The sequence below is a fragment of the Carcharhinus amblyrhynchos genome, chromosome 21 (assembly GCF_965287045.1).
Source record: "Carcharhinus amblyrhynchos chromosome 21, sCarAmb.v2.hapA, whole genome shotgun sequence".
NCBI lineage: Eukaryota > Metazoa > Chordata > Chondrichthyes > Carcharhiniformes > Carcharhinidae > Carcharhinus > Carcharhinus amblyrhynchos.
Genome location: NC_137344.1, coordinates 28,959,942 through 28,977,842, shown reverse-complemented (window position 1 = coordinate 28,977,842; position 17,901 = coordinate 28,959,942). Strand labels below are relative to the sequence as shown.

The window sequence follows — 17,901 nt, the reverse complement described above, 5'->3', positions numbered from 1 at the left end:
CTAGATGGCCTACTCCTGCTCCTATTTCTTATGTTCTTATGACTGAGACTGTTGATTCAGATAATTCTTGTACATCTATTAATCTCTTCAGAATAGAAAATTTAATGAACTAACAGAGACTGGTGGATGTACTGCATATCGATTTTCAGAAGACATTTGATACAATACCTCATCAAAGGTTTTTGTGTGGAAGATAGAAGTTCATGGTATAAGGGATAACATATTGACATGCATTGAAGATTGGCTAGCTAACAGGAAACAATAGGCATAAATGGACCATGTGCTGGTTAGCAGAGTGTGATAAATGGTGTACCACTGGGTTCAGTACTGAGATTAAATTTTTACAATTTATATAAATGATGTGGATGGAGGGACTGATGGGTGGGTGGTTAATTTGCTGATGACTCTCATTGGTAAGGAAGTACATTCTGCAGAAGGCATAAAAAGGCTACAGAAGGATAGGGTTAGGTTAAGTGAGTGGGTAAAGATCACTCACTTTGGCAAATTGAGTATTATGTGGGAAAATGGGGTCCTTTTTGTTATGAAGAATAAAAAAAATGCCATCTAAATGGTGAGAGATTGCAGAGCTCAGATGCAGAAGGATCTGGGTGTCTTAGTGCATGAATCACTAAAGATTAGTATGCAGGTGCAGCAAGTAATTGGTAAAGCTAATAGAATGTTGTAATTAATTGCAAGGGAAATTGAACACAATAGAGGTTATACTTCGATCACAACATTGGTGAGACTGCATCTACACTACTGTGTACTATACTGGTCTCCTTATTTAAGGAAAGATGTAAAATGCTGATACAGTTCAAAGGTTTACTAGATTAAAACCTGGTTTTTGTGTGTTGTCTTATAAAAAAGTAGTAGACAGATTAGCCTTGTATCAGCTAGCGTCTAGAAGAGTAAGAGGTGACCTGATTGTACGAATTAAGATCTTGAGGAAAGATTTCATAGAGTCATAGAACAAAATCCCTGCAAATCAAGCAGAGGTCATTTGGCCCACTGAGCCTGTGCCAACAAAAAGCCCACCCAGGCCTTATCCCCAGCATGCTATGTACTGATATCTTTGGACTGTGGGTGGAAACTGGAACAACTGAAGGAAATCTGCGCAGACTCTGGGAGAATGGGCAAATTCCACAGACAGACAGTCACCCAAGGCTGGAATTGAACCCGGGTCCTTGGTGCTGCGAGAGAACAGTGCTAGCCACTGTGCTGCCCATTTCTCTCCTGATAGACGTTGGCAGATCTGCTGAGTTTTTCTAGCATCCTCTGTTCTTGTTTCTGATTCCAGCATTTGCAATATTTTGCTTATTTATGATCGAGAGGACTTGAAAGTGTGAATGTGAAAAGGATGCTCCCCCTTGTGGACAAATCTCAAACTAGGGACCTCTGTAACTTTTTGACTAGATTTGTAAGGTTTCAGCTTGTAAACTAAAGCTCAATCTAAATGCACGATTGCAGTCTTAGTTTATAAATTGTTTACAAGCTTTTAACATGACTTTGTCTGAAGCTTCATCATGTGATTCTTTATTGTAATCATTTAATGCAAAATATGTCTTACCTTTTGTTTTGGTCTTTTCCAGATCTCAGCCACGGTGGTCTGGGAACTCATTATGAAAATTCCCACTGGGGACAGCCCCCCTTTAGAAGTGAACCAAACAGCATCTGGGATAAAGTGATAATAGACGGAAGTGACAAAGAGGCTTGGCCTTCCATTTCTGGAAACGAGACTGAAACTGCCTCAGAATGCACAGACACTGACTCTGCCTCAAACTGTGGCTCAGATAATAGTAGCATGGCTACAGGGAGTGCACCAGGCAACTTCAATGGACAAAACAAAAATTGCAATAATGGTGGTAATGGAGCACTTGTCCAAAGCAGTTCAAACCAGAGTGCCATTGGAGGTGGAGCAAATGGTGGAAATGGAAATTCATCCAGGGTGTGGGCTGTTGCCCCAGGGTCTGCCTCTAGTGTAGGTCACTGCTCTGCTACCAGTGGAAGTGGAAAGATGGACAATATTGTAAGTGTAAATCCAAACTGTTGGGGCACTTCTACATCTACTGCTGGCATTAACCTGAATCTTAATCCCAATGCCAATCCAGCTGCTTGGCCTGTAGTTGGGCAGGAAATTCAAGGAACCGTAGGAGGAGGAAACACTTCAAATATTTGTAATCCAAGTAATCCCATTGATCAGAATTATAGTAACCCTAATAATGGTCCGACAGGTACATTGAACACCTGGGGAAATTTGCTGCAGCAGGAGAGCACAGATACGCAAACGTCCGTTTCACAGAATGTGTCTTTCAGCATACAACCTCAGAACCTTAACACTGATGGACCAAATAACACTAACCCCATAAACTCTTCACCAAACCCTATCAATGCAATGCAAGCAAATGGACTGCCTAACGTTTCTGTACCAGGAGGCTGGGCAATGACAGTAGGCATGGGTGCAATAAACCCATCCCATCTTCAAAACCTTCCTGGTGGTAGTGGGTCATCTACAGTTTCTCAGCTCAGTGGACGTAATGGTGAAGGAATGAATAATCCTTCATGCAACTCAGTGTGGGGAGTGCCACATGCTAATTCTACAGCCACCAACAGTAACTCGGCATTTAGTCAGGGGAATGGAGACACTGTGAATTCTGCATTAAGTTTAAGTGCTAAACAAACATTAGCAAACAATTCCAATAGTGCTGTACAAAAGGATATTGGAAGCAATGCTTGGGACTCCGGTCCCCCTACCAGTCCCAGGGTACTGCCATGGACAAGGGCTGGTACCATTGGGGGCTTGCACTCTGGTCCCAGTAGCATCGGAGCTTGGGGTAACACTCCATCCAACAGGAACACTAGTAATGGTGTAAATGGAGAATGGGGCAAACTCTCTAACCAGCATTCCAGTAATGAAGCAAATGGCAATGGAAAAGGATCATGTGGATGGGAGGGTCTTTGTGTTAACAGCCAAACCCCTGTTTTGCAGCAAGGTAATGAACAAATTAACTCTTTGGCCAAACCTTCTGAATCAGGTACCACTGGTAGTGAGGGGAGTAATGAAAGTGGCGGTAGCCATCATGAAGGAAGTACCGGAAGAAATGGAGGAAGGCATGGGAGCAGCCGACGAAAGACTGATAAAGGAATAATTGAACAGCAAGGGCTGGTCCAAAATGTTATGTCAAAGCCAGATCATGATCCTAGAGTCTTGTGTAATTCTGGATGGGGACAGACACCAGTAAAGCAGAACATTTCCTGGGAAATTCAAGAATCCCCTAGGTCTGAGCGAAAAAATGACAATGGAACTGAGGCCTGGGGTTCAGCTGCTGCCCAGTCTTCAAACTCAGGGGGGAGAAGTGATGGGTCCAGCATGAGCAGTACTAATACCTCTTTAGTATCTGGTTGGGGAAATCCTCCACCAACAGTCATGTCTAATAACACAGGATGGGGAGACAAAGTGTCTAATAGCCAAGGGGGTTGGGGGGATTCTGCTAATTCTACTGCTGCTGCTACTGCCAAAAGTGGCCATGCCTGGGGTGGGATTTCTAATCCGGAGGAGAAGCCACAAACTTGGGCAGACTCTCAGAAATCCAAATCTCAAAATTGGGGTGAAGGACAGAAAAGCAACCAAGGCTGGACATCAGGAGGAGCGGGAATAACAGTAAGTGGTGGAGGAGGGGGAGATTGGACTGATTCTGCTGCAGGACCGTTAGGTGAGGGGAAAAAAAATGGATCTAGTTGGGATAGTGAAAACAACCGTACTGGGCCTAATTGGAATGAGACGACCAGATCACAAACTAGTGGATGGGGTAATAATACCAACAGCAAGCCAAGTCCAAACACAGGCTGGGGAGAATCTACAAAATCAAGTGCACCACAGAACTGGGGAAATAAACTTCAGGATAATGGTCTTAGCAGCTGGGGAGGAGCTGCCTCTGTTAAACAGTCTAATTCGGGTTGGGTTGGTGGACCTTTGCCTACAAAACAGAAGGACAGTGAACCCACTGGCTGGGAGGAGCCTTCCCCACCATCTATTCGTCGAAAAATAGAGATTGATGACGGTACCTCAGCTTGGGGAGACCCAACCAATTACAAGAAGACTGTAAACATGTGGGATAGAAACAATCCTGTGAATCAAAGCAGTAACAACACCGTGGCTGAACAGCAACCATCTCAGCCTCATCAGTCAAGTGCCACACAAAACCGGTCTCCACTACTTGGTCCAGGTAGGAATTAGTAACATTTCAATTTTTTTTAAAGAATGATGATACTTAAGTTGACCTAAATAATCGTTTGATATTTTTGCTGTTTTGGAAACATGATTGGAATCCACTTTAATGCCTGACACTGAAAGAAAGCATGCAATGTGCATGTAGTGTCCAGTGTTGTTCGAGTTATGGCTGAAATGCCTTCGTATGGAATACTGAAGTATTAATGTCCCTCTGGTCTGGAGAAGAGGAAAGCTTATTGACGGTAGTAATAGACTTAGGAGAACACAGGTCGACTGGTGTACTGGATAGGCACATGACAAATGAAATTTAGTGCCAAGTGTGAAGTGATTCAGGGGGGTGGGGGGGGTGTGGTTTATGTACATAAGTCTTTGAAGTTAGCAGGGTAAGTAGTGAATACAAGAGATCCTTTCCCTTTATGTACAGAGGCTAAAAGTACAAAAGCAAGGAAATTATGCTAAGCATTTATTAATCGCTGGTGTGTTTTGGCAAAATCTGGGCACTGCACCTGTTTGTAGTATGTCAAGGCCTTGTGGATGCAAAGGTGATAATTGAAGCGTACCACAAATGGAGCAGTTCAATAACATGGACATAGAGAAACTGCAGCATATTTTCCATTGAGCAAAGGTTATTAAGGGGAAATTTGATAGAAGTGTTCAAAGTCATTAAACAATTTGGAGCAAATAAGTTAAAATTGTTCTCCTTGACAAAAGGGTAAATAACAGTGGACAAAAAAATTGAGATATTTGCCAATAGAACCATTTCAAGTTATGATTTGGAATGCCGTGCCTGAAAAGGTGCATTTTAAATAATAACTTCTGAAAGGAATTGGATAAATAATTCTGTGCAAGTTTCAAGAGAGGAGTAAGCGGACAAATGGAACTAAATGGATAGCTGCAGGGGCCATGGCCCCCTTCCACGTCATATCACTTTTATACCTCAAAATCAATTGCTTTGGGACACTGCATTACAAAGGTAATTAAATGGCACATGTGGTTTTAAGGACAGAATAGCACAAATATTAGAGGGTTTCTAGCGAATAGACCAGTGAATATACAAACTGTGGTTAAGAAATGGGAAATGAAAGAAGTTTAACAATAGCTCCAACAAAAAAGCTGCATACTTGGCATGTATTAGTAAGATTGGTGACTTTCAAACCAGGGCCAAAATTTCTTGAACAAATTATTCCAAAATATATTATCACAGGGGCTGTTCCGTACCATTAAGTTACCTGGGTGGAAACGAGGGTTTCTGCCTTCCATTGATGCAAAAGTGACAGTCTGGTCTGGATTTTCACCCAGTCAGGATGATTTGGAAGCCCTTTAAAAATGGCAGGCATCTCCTGATTCCTGACACCAGTCCCGGGCTGTTTAATTTTCAGGAGTGCCTTTAAAGGGTGTGGGCTGGTTCCTTTCAAAAGCCTGCATCTGACACTTCTGACTTGGCCAGATCCATTATGGAGTTAGGCGTGTCCTAATGTCCTACTTTGTAACTTTTATTGCCTTCTCATTTTTTTAAAAGAACAGTGATTCATGATTTCTCTGAGGAGTTGTGAACCCATTTCTGCATGAGGGGGTCTTCTACCCTTCCACCCATCCCATATGGCCCTTCAGCCCACCCTCATCCATGGCCGCCCATGTCTCTATGTCAAGGTATGGTACTTCCATGCCCATTGATCCAATGCACATAGTTTAGACCGATTCACCCTACAGTGACAGTAGTGTAAAGAAAAAGCTTTTTTTTAGAAGAAGCAATTCATTCATAATTTCCTCGCATGTTAAAAAAGTAATTTCACTCAGAGCTCTTAACATTTCAGTCATTTAGGCAACCATACGAGTGAGACACCTGCCCCCGAGGAAACATTTTTTGATTGACAGCTCAGTTTCTGACCTTTGCTGTCAATTTCAGTGTTTGACGCACCATTAAGCGGTTTCAAATGTTTGTGGTTTTGTTGCTGATATTGCCGGAGTGTACCTTTGACCAAGTGTGTTAGGAGTTAGATGAGGGTGGGAAGTTTAATTTTTTTTCAGAAACCTAATTTTGTTTGTATTCAATATTTAACATCTAAATTAAATTTGCTATTTAAATTCTAAATTTCACCTAGGCTTGACTAGGGAAGCTGTCCATTGGAGAACAGCTAAAAGTTAATTAAGGAAATTAGCTTAAATAGTTTTTTTTCCCTATATCTGGACTGAGGTAAGTCTTTAATTTCAGAGCACATAAATATAGGCCTGTTGGACTTCACACTGAAATGTGACTCTGAACAAGAGCGCTGTGAGTTGGGTGAGTGAAGGAGGTGCTCCTTTGCTTTCTTAGTTTTTCATCCTGGAGGAATTGGCCCTTTAGAAGAGAAGGAGTTAGCTACTTGGTGAGTATCTGGTAAGTGATTCATAAGGTTTTAAAATAACATACAAACTGGTGGTAAGGTTAATAAAGTACATAAGAAAGAAAAATAATTCAACAAAATAATTAAGTAGCTAATTCAAATGCATTAAGGATGGCAGGGCAAGTGATGTCATGATTGTGGCATCTTTTAGAGCTCTTGGATGCCATTTTGATCCAGGATAAACATATCTGTAGCAAGTGTTGTGGCTCAAGGAACTTGAGTCGTTGAAGAGGAGGCCAAGCTGCGGACACTGATGCATCAGTAAGGAGGAAAGTTACCTGGACACTTTTTGTACCAGGAGACAGTATATCCCTTAGGATAAGGCCTTCTGATTTGGTCAGTGGTCAAGGATAGATAGGAATGTGTGGCTGCAAATAAGACAGGTAAAGGGACCCAGAGGGCATGAGTGCAAGAGCCTCAGCCTTTTTAATTGTCTGACTGGGCTGAGATTCTTTAAGCTAGTAGACAGTATGGTGTGGTGAATTGACACTGTTCTCCGCAACAAAGAGCGTGAGTCCAGAAGACTCTGTTGACTGCCTGCTGCCAGAGTTTGGGGATGTTTGCTCAGGGCTGGAGAGTGAGGGAGGAAGTACCAACAGCATAGACAAGACGAGGTTCTGCAGAGTCAGTATGGGGAGCAAGGCACCAAGTTAAGAGGAGAACCTCACAGATAATCCCTGGAATTGGTGCCTGAGCTAGTAACAATTTGGCATAGGGCAAATAAGATCAGACAAATAAATTCATGGCACAAAGATTGGTTTGGGAGGAGTGGGCTCAGATTCATGGGGAAACTGGGAGCTGTACCATTGCCACAATCTGCAGCTGAACTGCGCCAGGCCCTGTATTCTAGCAAGCCACTAGTTAAATAGTGGGGCAAGAAAACAAATTTGGAAAGAGGTGGTACATCAAAGAGTGGAGTCAAAGACAAAAGAGGAAGATACTAATGTGCAAAATGTTAAACAGACTGTGTGACAAAAAAGGATAGAGAGTATGAATAAAAGTAAACCAGATAAGGCTAGAGGTTACAACATAATATAAGGACGGAACTAAAGGCTCTGTATCTGAATGCACGAAGCATTCAAAATAAAACATGAACTGAGAGCGTAAATAGAAATAAGTACAATCTGAGACGTTAGAGATACAGCTGCAGGGTGACATTGATTAGGACCTGAATATTAATGGGTACATGACATTTAAGAAGGACGGGAAGTTAGGAAAAGGTGGAAGGGTAACTGTTAATTTATGGTATTAGCACAAGAGCGAGAGACAATGTTGAAGCGGTTTGGGTCGAGATGAGAAATGATAAGAGCAAGAAGTAACTTCTGGGATTAATGCACAGGCACCCGAACAGTATCATCATGGTAGGATTGAGTATAAAGGAAGAGATGATGGGAACTTGTTGGAAAGGTATAGTAATAATCGTGGGGGCTTCTAATCTATATATAGATTGGAATAACAAAACGAGTAAAACTAACATAGATGAGAAGTTCATAGAATGTTTTCAGGATAGTTTCTTAGAACAGCATATTCTGAAGCCAGCCAGAGAGCAGACTATCCTAGACTTAGTATTTTACAACGAGGCATGATTAATGACCTATAAGGAAAGCAAACTGGTTGAATTTTTCATTCAGTTTGAAGGAGAGAAGTGTAAGTTAATTTTAAAGTTAACTTTAAAACTAAGTCTAAAAGTTCAGTATTTTAAACTTAAATAAGGACAATTATGAGGGTTAGCTGACAAATTAGGTTCAGAGATAGAGATGCAGTGGCAGCCATTTAAAGGCAGATGTCAGAATACACAGAATAGATGCATGTGAAAGGGAGGACCCACCATGCATGGTTAACTAAAAGTTAAAAACAGTATCAAACTTGTAGAGAAAGCATATAATTGCACAAGGATAGATGACAGGTCAGAAAATTGAGCAGAATATTAAAACAGCAGAGTATTACTAAAAGATTAATAAGGAAAAAAAAGCACAAGACAAAGCTATCTAGAAATGTAAAGGCAAAGAGTAAAATGTTCTATAGTTTTTTTTTAAAGTTAATGGACTGGAGCGTTCCAGTATTTTGCATTGGTCTTCATTATGGAGGATGCAAGTAACAGCCCAGAAATAGCTGTAAATCAGGAAATGGAGGGGAAGAAGAAATTCAAGGTAATTAAAATCACAAGGGAAGTGGTACTGAGAAAATTGCTGGTGCTGTGGGGTGACGAGGCCTCAGGTCCTGGTGACTTCATCTTAGGGTCTTAATATAAGTGGCTAGTGAGATAATTGATGTTTGTATTACTTTTCCAAAATTCATTAAATTTGAAAATAGTGAATGTAACTCCTTTGTTTAAAAATGGAGAGAGAAACCAGGAAACTACAAGCCAGTTCGCTGAACATCTGTCATCAGGAAAATGTTAGAATCTCTTATTAAAGACCTTAAAGCAGGGCTTTATATAAATTCCAGGTAATCAGGCAGAGTCAACGTGGTTTTACAAGAGGCCAATCATGTTTAACAAATTAATCGGAGTTCTTTATCCACAACACATCTTGCTTCTTCAAACAAGAACCACTGAATGTAATATAGTTGGATTCCCAGAAGGCATTTGATAAGGTACCTCATGAGCTTTTATTTTCCACAATAACCTTTGATGAGGCACCTTATCAAATGTCTTCTGGAAATCCAAGTACATTACATCCACTGATTCCCCTTTTATTCACAGCTAATGTCGCCTTGGAGCGGGTGGGTGGGCCTCTGAGTGAGCAGGCCTATCTCGAAGCAGACAGGCATCCTTGGAGCTAGCGTTTGTGCCGGATATGAGAGTCAAATGTCCAGATCATTCCTCCCATTAAAAATGACAAAAGCTAAGACTTTTTTTAATGAGAACTTTTTAATTGTCAAGTTAGTCACTCCTCAAATGGGGACTGCTTCCAGGGGATAATGTTATGGGACCATGGGCGAGTGGCTTAGCCAGGGGTTAATATGAGGGGACCTTGTAGCTGGCAATTCTATTCATGACTGTTCCTCTTCCTAATTCCCAATGTATGCATAGATATAGTTAGAAAATATTTTATATACTTGATTTCTGGTTTCGCATCTATTTAATGGTTATGAATAGAGTCTTCAACATTCAGTTTGTCTGGGGTTGGGTTCCCTGATACTTTTGGAAGGTCACTCGGTTCTGCAGCTCAAAGTCTAGGAAACCTTAATTTGTTCAACTGTACCTCAAAAATAAAAACATTTTCACTGAATATGACACCACTGAAGTCTGTGCTATGACAGTGATTTCTGTTTAATGGAATGATGCCTACAGTACAAATCTGCAACCAAGATGAAAAAGATATTACAATTGTTTCCTTAGTTTATAACTTGTCTTTTAAAATATTGAAGTTTATGGATTTGCTATATGCTAATACTGAACATTTGCTGTAAAGAATTACTACTGGTTCAAGTACTGACAGCAAGTATTTGTGTATGGAAGCATGTATTTCCTTGCAGTAGAATGAAATTTTGATCATTTGCAGTGTGATGTTTGATAATGACACTAGCTTTCAAAAAGAATGATTTTGCTGAAAAACTTGTGTAAATGACCCGAGCATCTTGGTTTCAAGGGCACATTTCCCTTATCTAGCAGTGCCTTTTTTCAAATAAAATAAAAAGGTAGAATTTATGGAAAATGCTCTAAGGCAACATGAGTTCTTAGTGTGACTGATTTTAAAACAGTATTTTTGAATAAAGATTGGGTGCTTTTTGCAATGTTCAATTGTTCTCTGTTTGATTATAAGAGCTTGAAAGCATACGTTTTAAAGCACTGTTGGAGGGAGTTGGGGGAACCTGTTTTTCTCATAAGTTGATGTGTCATCTCAGCACAGCTCCAAGTTATAAAATAGACAATAAAGAAGTTAGATGCTGAGTTCAAGCAGTACAACTTATTTAAATTAGAACTTTATTCACAACTGCATATTTATAACTGAATCATTGAATAATATTGAGCTTATTGAATAATTTTGCACACTTTTTTCACTGAGATTTTTCTGGTTGACACTAAAATATGGACTAAGTGTGGGCAGCCTCCTTGTCTGGCTCTTTTCCAGGGATATTAGTGATGCATATAGCACATGGTGTTAATCTGGATGTCGGGTGTGGGACAGTGCATTAATACACTGGCAAGAAGGAATAATCCTTTCAAAGTCAATTCCATGAAAACATGATCAAGTACTAGACACGTTAACATTTTTGAAAGACTTGAGCTACTGTAAAATATAATTTTGGTTTAATTTCAAAAACTACAAACTGGTTTGAGCAACCATCAAAACATTGTAATTGGTCCAAATAATTTTCTAGTTGCAGTGTAGGATTTGAACCAATTTTAAAACTAATATTGTTTAGAACAGTATTAACGAAATAGCTTTCCTTTCAAATGTAAAACATTAAATTGTGCTCAAAAGGGACTGAAACTGAATTATAGTTAACACTAGAATATCTGAGGAAAGTGGATGCCCATTAAAATGAAAAAATAAATACTGAACAAATTTGGATCAGTTGAGTATCTCATATAATTTAAGATGAGGTAGACTGAGTGCCAAGAAGCACAAAAAAAATTCAAAAATAGGGGTATTCATGTTTAAATAAAACATTTGCCCCCTGGTGGTTAATCACTGTTTAAATGTGCTTTCATGAAATGTGCTCATTTTATTTAACATGAATGTCTATGATGTAAATTTAAGAAATGAAGATAGAAATATATAACTTGAATTCAAATTTCAATGTATTTAAAATATTGTATTTAAAAATAATTGGATTCCTTGTCTTCAAATCTGAGTACGTTTTTTGTGTTCAATACACTGCAATTCTGATGCTTGCTAGCATTTAAAATGTTAAAATTAATGGACACCCACTTTCCTTAGATATTCTAGTGTTAACTATAATTCCGTTTCAGTCCCTTTTGGGCACAATTTAATGTATTACATTCGGAACAAAATCTATTTAGTTAATACTGTTTTGAAACAATGTTAGTTTTAAAATTGGCTCAAATCTTGCACTGCAACTAGCAAATCATTTGGACCAATTACAATGTTAATGATTTGTATGAGACAAAAGGGTCAAATATTCTTTCAAATTAAACATCAATGCACGTTTTATATATATATGTATATATTATATATATATATATATATATATGCACAGGATATAGGGCACAGAAACAAGCCAGTTGGTCCAGCCAGTCAATGTCGGTGTTTATGCTCCACTTGATCTCTTCGCATTTTCTTTTCTAAATGCTTGTTTAACTTCCTCTTAAATGCACCTAATATTAGCTTCAACCACTCCAATGGTACCAAGTTCCCCATTCTTATCACTCTACGGGTGAAAAACTTTCTTTATTGATATACTTAAGGTGCAGACACTTATCACTACAAATTAAGTAAGATTTTTATTTGCTATGGCATTTTCAGCCTAAAACTGATATATCTGGACCTGAATGTGAGTTACTACTTTGAGATGTTATGGATTATTGACAAAACTATAAATTTAAAATATGCAGTGTAGCCATGATTTTGGATCAGAGACAAGGCTACAATTCGTATTAACCTTCAAACTTCAAAATTCACTAGAATAGTGTCAGAGTTTAGAAAGTTTATTTGTATGCTTGTATTCCCTTGAGTATAGAAGATTGCATAATGACCTGATCAGTGTGTTTAAAATGTTAAAAGTAAATGAGAAACTATTTCCTCTGCTGGGGCAACCAAATATGAGGGACACAATGTTAATATTAGAGCTAAATCACTTGGAAGAGAAATTAGGAAACATGGACTAAATTTTACAGCCTTGTTGCAGTGAGCTATTCAAAACTCTGTTGACTTCAGTGGGACTGTAAAATGCCACCCTATAGTTCTGGACCCGAGGATAATTTTCCTAGGAGTTTTAGGAATGAAGTTGATAGATTTTAATTAGGTAATGATATCAAGAGATGCTGAGTTAAGTAGTGTAAATAGAGTTGAGGTACCAATCAATCATGATCTGATTGAAGGACAGAGTGGCTCGAGGGGCTGAATGATCTACTCGTCTTGTTATCTTCCTAAACTACATTTTCTCCCTCAAGAAATCAAGGTAACCTGTCAATACACATTACCAACCAGATGAGATTTACCAAGGCAACAAGAAAAAATAAAAGTCAGCCAGAACTGCATTTTTTGATTCATCACTTGTTCTTGACTACTGAGGGAGAACATTTGAGAGAATATAAATAGGAGCAAACTGAGGTCAACTATCTAAAAAGGATGCAAAACTGCCCTGACGTCTTAGATTTAAGTGGTTCCAAATCAGACCTTCAACTTTGTCACCTTCAGTTATCTTAACTAAAGATACTGAACCATCAGACTGTCAAGCATGTTTAAACTAAAAAATTTAATTAATTGATATGTATACTGTTAGGGGTGCATTATTTTCATCAAAGTCATATAGCTTTAATTGCATAATCAGAAATCAAATTGGAGAACTTTTGGACTATGTGCAGTCTATTTGGATTCATAAGTTGAGGACTTTAATATTTTCCCAGGCTGGGGAGAAACACTCAGCGTTCCTACAAAGGCTGAGAACTCTTGGGGTGAGCCGCCACCTCCATCTACCACGGTCGATAATGGGACTTCAGCATGGGGCAAACCTCCCAACGGCAGTTCAGGTTGGGGAGATAATGCTGCAGAGTCAACGGGGAATTTTGGAAGAGGGAATGCTCCAGCTGCTGTCCCAGCAATGTGCAAACCAGGTAACAAAATACAAGAACATTTTTATTTTGTATAAGTTGTTGTAGTCAGGTACTTAAATGCAATTCACTAACTTCTGATAGTTCACCAAAATGAAGTTGTTGATAGCATTTTGATGACAATAGGTTCAGACTATTGAAATCGCCCATTATTGTGGTTTGTGGGATGAATGTTGCAAATGGGTGCATGTAGTGTTTATATATGTTGCGGACATAAGTTGTTCTATGCTATAATCCTACAAGGTTTTCATTAAATGAGTAAACTAATTGTTTTAAATTGTCAAACTTAACTAAAAACACCAAAATCCAGATGTTGACTTGAATTTGATGAGATTAATTCACTGTTTTCTGGAAAATACCCTTCAACCTCTTATGAATCAGCTAAGTTTATGAAATGGCCATTTTAAAGTAACTTTCAATCCTAGTTGGCATGCACGAAGAACAGTGCAGCACAGGAGCAGGCCCTTCAGCCCACCAAATCTGTCCCGACTCAGATGCCTCTCTAATCTAACATTTTCTTGCCTCCACGTGGTCTGTATCCCTCTATTCCCTGCCTATTCATGTGTCTATCCAGATGACTCTTGAGTGTTACAGAGTCTGCTTCCATCAACACCTCCAGCAGCACGTTCCAGGCAATCAGCACCGCTTGTCTCAGACCTCCAGTTAGAAAAGTACCCTTCCACTGCTACTGTCTGCTTTCTATACCTAAGTTATGTATCCATCTTACCAGATCACCTCGGATCCCATATGACTTCAGCTTCTATACCAGCCTGCCATGAGGAACCTTATCAAAGGCTTTACTAAAGTCTATGTATACAACATCCACTGCCCTGCCCTGGTAAATTTTGCTCGTCACTTCTTCAAAGAACTCAATTAAATTTTTGAGACACAACCTCCCCTTCGCATAATCATGCTGCCTATTGCTAATAAGCTGATTCTCTTCCAGATGTGAATACACCCTGTCCCTAAGAACCTTCTCCAATAATTTCCCCAACACTGATGTGAGGCTCACAGGCCTGTAATTTCCTGGATTGTCTCTTCTGTCCTCCTTAAGCAGAGGAACAGTGTTAGCTACTCTTCAATCTCTGGTACCTCGCCTGTGGCTAAAAAGGATACAAAGATTTTAGCCAAGGGCTCAGCAATTTCTTCCCTCACCCCCCTCACTATTTTGGAAAAGACCTGATCTGTCCTTGGGGACTTGTCCACCTTAATGTTTTTCAAAACCCCCAACATCTTTTTTATCTCAACATGCCTTAGAATGTCAATGTCCTCTTTTCTACACTCACCATTCACCACATCCTTCTACTTTGTGAATACTGATGCAAAGTGCTCGTTAAGAACCTCATTTGCCTTTGCTCCACACAAAACTTCCCTCCACTGTCCTTGAGTGGATCTACCATTTCCTTAGCTACCTTCTTCGGACTTATATAATCATAAAAAGCCTGGGATTTTTCCTTAATCCTGCCTGCCAAGGACATTTCATGGCCACTTTTTGCCCTCCTAAATCCCTGTTTAAGCTCTTTTCTGCTATCTTTGTAAGATCTGTTTTCAGTTTCCTCCTCCTCCTTCACTAAACTCACAGTCTCTCTTTTTGCCATCCAGGGTTCCTGAATCTTGCCATTTTTATCCTTCATTTTCATGGGGACATACTTGTCCTGAATTATTTAACAACTGACTTTTAAAAGACTCCTACATATTGGATGTGGATTCATTCTCAAATAGCCATCCCCGGTCTACATTCTCTAGCTCCTGCCTAATGGTGTCGTAGTCTTCCCCCAGTTTAATACTTTATCTCCATGACTACTTCTATCCTTTTCTACAAGGATCTTGAAACTTGTAGAATTGTGATCATTGTTCCCAAAACTGCCCCCCACTGAGACATTAATCACCTGTCGGGGCTCATTTCCCAGACCAAAGCTAAGATAGCTCCTTCCCGAGTTGGACTATCTATATATTGCATCAGAAAGCGCTCTTGGATACTCTCAAACTCTGCTCTGTCCAAGCCCCTGGCACTAAAGGAATCCCTGTCTGTTAGGGAAGTTAAAATCGCCCGTCACAACAGCCCTGTTGTTTTTACCCATAATTTACTGTCCCATAATTTACTGTCATATCAGTTTTTCCACTTCACGCTGGCTTTTGGGAGGCCTGTAGTACAATTCCAACACTGATTGCTCCACTCCTGTCCTGAGTTCTACCCATATGGCCTCACTGCATGATCCCGCCAAGGTGTCCTCCCTCTGACATTCTCCGCAATCAGTAAAGCAACACCTCACCTCTATTGTCACCCCCTGTATCTTGTCTGAAGCATCTAAATCCTGGAATTCTAAGCTGCCCATCCTGCTGTCCTTTCATTCAATTCTCTGTAATTGCCACAACAACATAGTTCCATGTAGTAATCCAAGCTTTAAGCTCATCCGTCTTACCTGCCATATTCCTTGCATTAAAGCAAACGCACCTCAGACCATCTGTCATGTCATGTTTTGTACACATTCCCTGTGTTTTATTTCTCTTAGCCTTACTGGACCCATTCACTGAGTTCTCCACAGACTCTCTATTCTGATCCCTTTTGTCTATGGTTTCTCTGCCTTCCCCTTGTCCCCTTAGTGCTTTTTGTTTCTGTCCCCACTTACTTCCTTCTGACTTACTGCACCAGTTCCCATCCCCTTACAGACTGTCCGATTTGTGCTGGACAACTTCCACCAGAACCGGTTCCAATGTCCCAGGAATTTGAATCTCTCCCTCTTGTACCATCCCTCAAGCCAAGTATTTATCTTAGCTACCCTGGCATTTCTACTCTGATTAGCAGGTGGCACTGGTCGCAATTCTGAGATTATTACTTTTCGAGGTCCTACTTTTTAATTTAACTCCTCCCTAAATTCAGCTTGTAGGATCTCATCCCGTTTTTTTTTGCCAGTACTGTTGGTGCCTATGTGCACCACAAGAGCTGGCTGCTTACCCTCCCCCTCCAGAATGCCCTTCAGCCGCTCCAAGGCATTCTTGACCCTTGCACCAGGGAGGCAACATACAATTCTTTTAATTGGTCAGAATGGTTCTGGGGCATTCATCTTTTATTCTTCGTGAGAAAGATGTTAAATATTGAAGCATTGTGAAAAATAATATTGCTATAAAGATTCCTATAATTCGATATATCCTCATCTGAGAGGTGCAAAATCTGATTATTATTATTAATAACATGGTTATTGAAACATTCAGCAAACTTAACAAATCTACTTAGGAGTGAATTAGATCAATAAGATAAATGTAATTGGAAACAGAATGGTTTTGATGTGTAGTGTGCTATTTCATTGGGACTTGAATTTTTCTGAGTGCTTGATTTGAAAAATTCCAACAAAAGAACAGTTTCATTCAATAACAACCATTCAACTGGTGAACAGCATAAAGAAAATGTCAGCACTCAAAACCCATTATTTTATGCATTTCATTTTCACTCATTTGAGTGTTATGCCTGTATACCCTGGATTGTTTTCATGCAGGAGGGAGTGAGGCACTGAGAACTGAATTTGTATTTAATAGTCTAACAAAATGCATCAGCCAAGTTTTTAAAATATAAAATATAGATTCCAAGTAGGTAATTCAACTTGGATGTTGAACACAAGAGTTGAGGGCAAGAGCAACCTTAACGAACTGCAAGTAAGTTTAGAAAGCGCAGTCGTCTGTAAGATTAGTGGTTATAAATAGACTGGACTCCCAGTAAAGCTCTTTTAATAACACTTCAAATAAAGATAATCCTTTTAGAACTAGAATGGAAAGATGCAAGGTTAAGTGGTGATCAAGTACTAACCAATGCAACTAGTTAAGAATTCATGTAAATGTAAGGTTGAAAGATTGTTGTGGACTATCACTGCATACAGTTGCAAAGGGATGGATTTTTTTCTTGTGTGTAGCATGATGCTTGTAAAGCTGTATTTAATTTTCTTTATCCCGTGTATCCTTAGAAGTGCTGATGGAACACTTTGAGTCTTGATTCTCTGAAATGGAAAGAAAATCACTGTAATGAATCAAACAAATGTACTGTCTTAACAGTGCACTTAGAAAAACATAATATGAATAGAACAAGTCAAATGGTTTGCTTTTTGAGGATGTGACTTGTCGGGTAAATAAAGGGGAACCAGCAGATGTAGTGTAGCTGATTTCCCAAAGGCTTTTGATGAGGTGCTGCACAAAAGGTTGATGTAGAATAAGCATGAATCAAGGATTGGTTAACAAAAAATCTCCACCTTAAATGGGAGACCTCTTATTTTCAAACTATGCTTCCCTGTGAGGGGCAGTAATACTACCAATCAAGTCTTGGAACATCCCCGCTGACTTTTCAGGTGGCATGGAGAGAAACACCACCACTCATAAAATTATTGTTATATTTTTATTTGTGAAATAGTATTTAATTGTTATACATTTTAGTTTGGTGGCTGTGCCACAGCTGACAGAGGGCATCAAAATTGCAAAACAATATGCAGAATTAAACTTTTTTTTTGAAATTAACATGATATGGTTGCATAAGAACAAATAGTTTGTATACTTACTTTTGC

At 39.4% G+C, this 17,901-nt stretch overlaps 1 protein-coding gene across 12 annotated transcripts in view; it reads left to right on the top strand.

Annotated features, from left to right (window-relative positions):
• The window catches only part of tnrc6c1 (trinucleotide repeat containing adaptor 6C1), a 183,922-nt gene that overhangs the window by 111,652 nt on the left and 54,369 nt on the right, over positions 1 to 17,901 (top strand). For all 12 annotated transcript variants that reach the window (XM_080208907.1, XM_080208904.1, XM_080208905.1 and 9 more), the window contains 2 exons: positions 1,590 to 4,223; positions 13,151 to 13,357. In XM_080208907.1, coding sequence (XP_080065033.1) covers positions 1,590 to 4,223; positions 13,151 to 13,357 — 2,841 coding nt within the window. The remainder of the gene's footprint in view (positions 1 to 1,589; positions 4,224 to 13,150; positions 13,358 to 17,901) is intronic.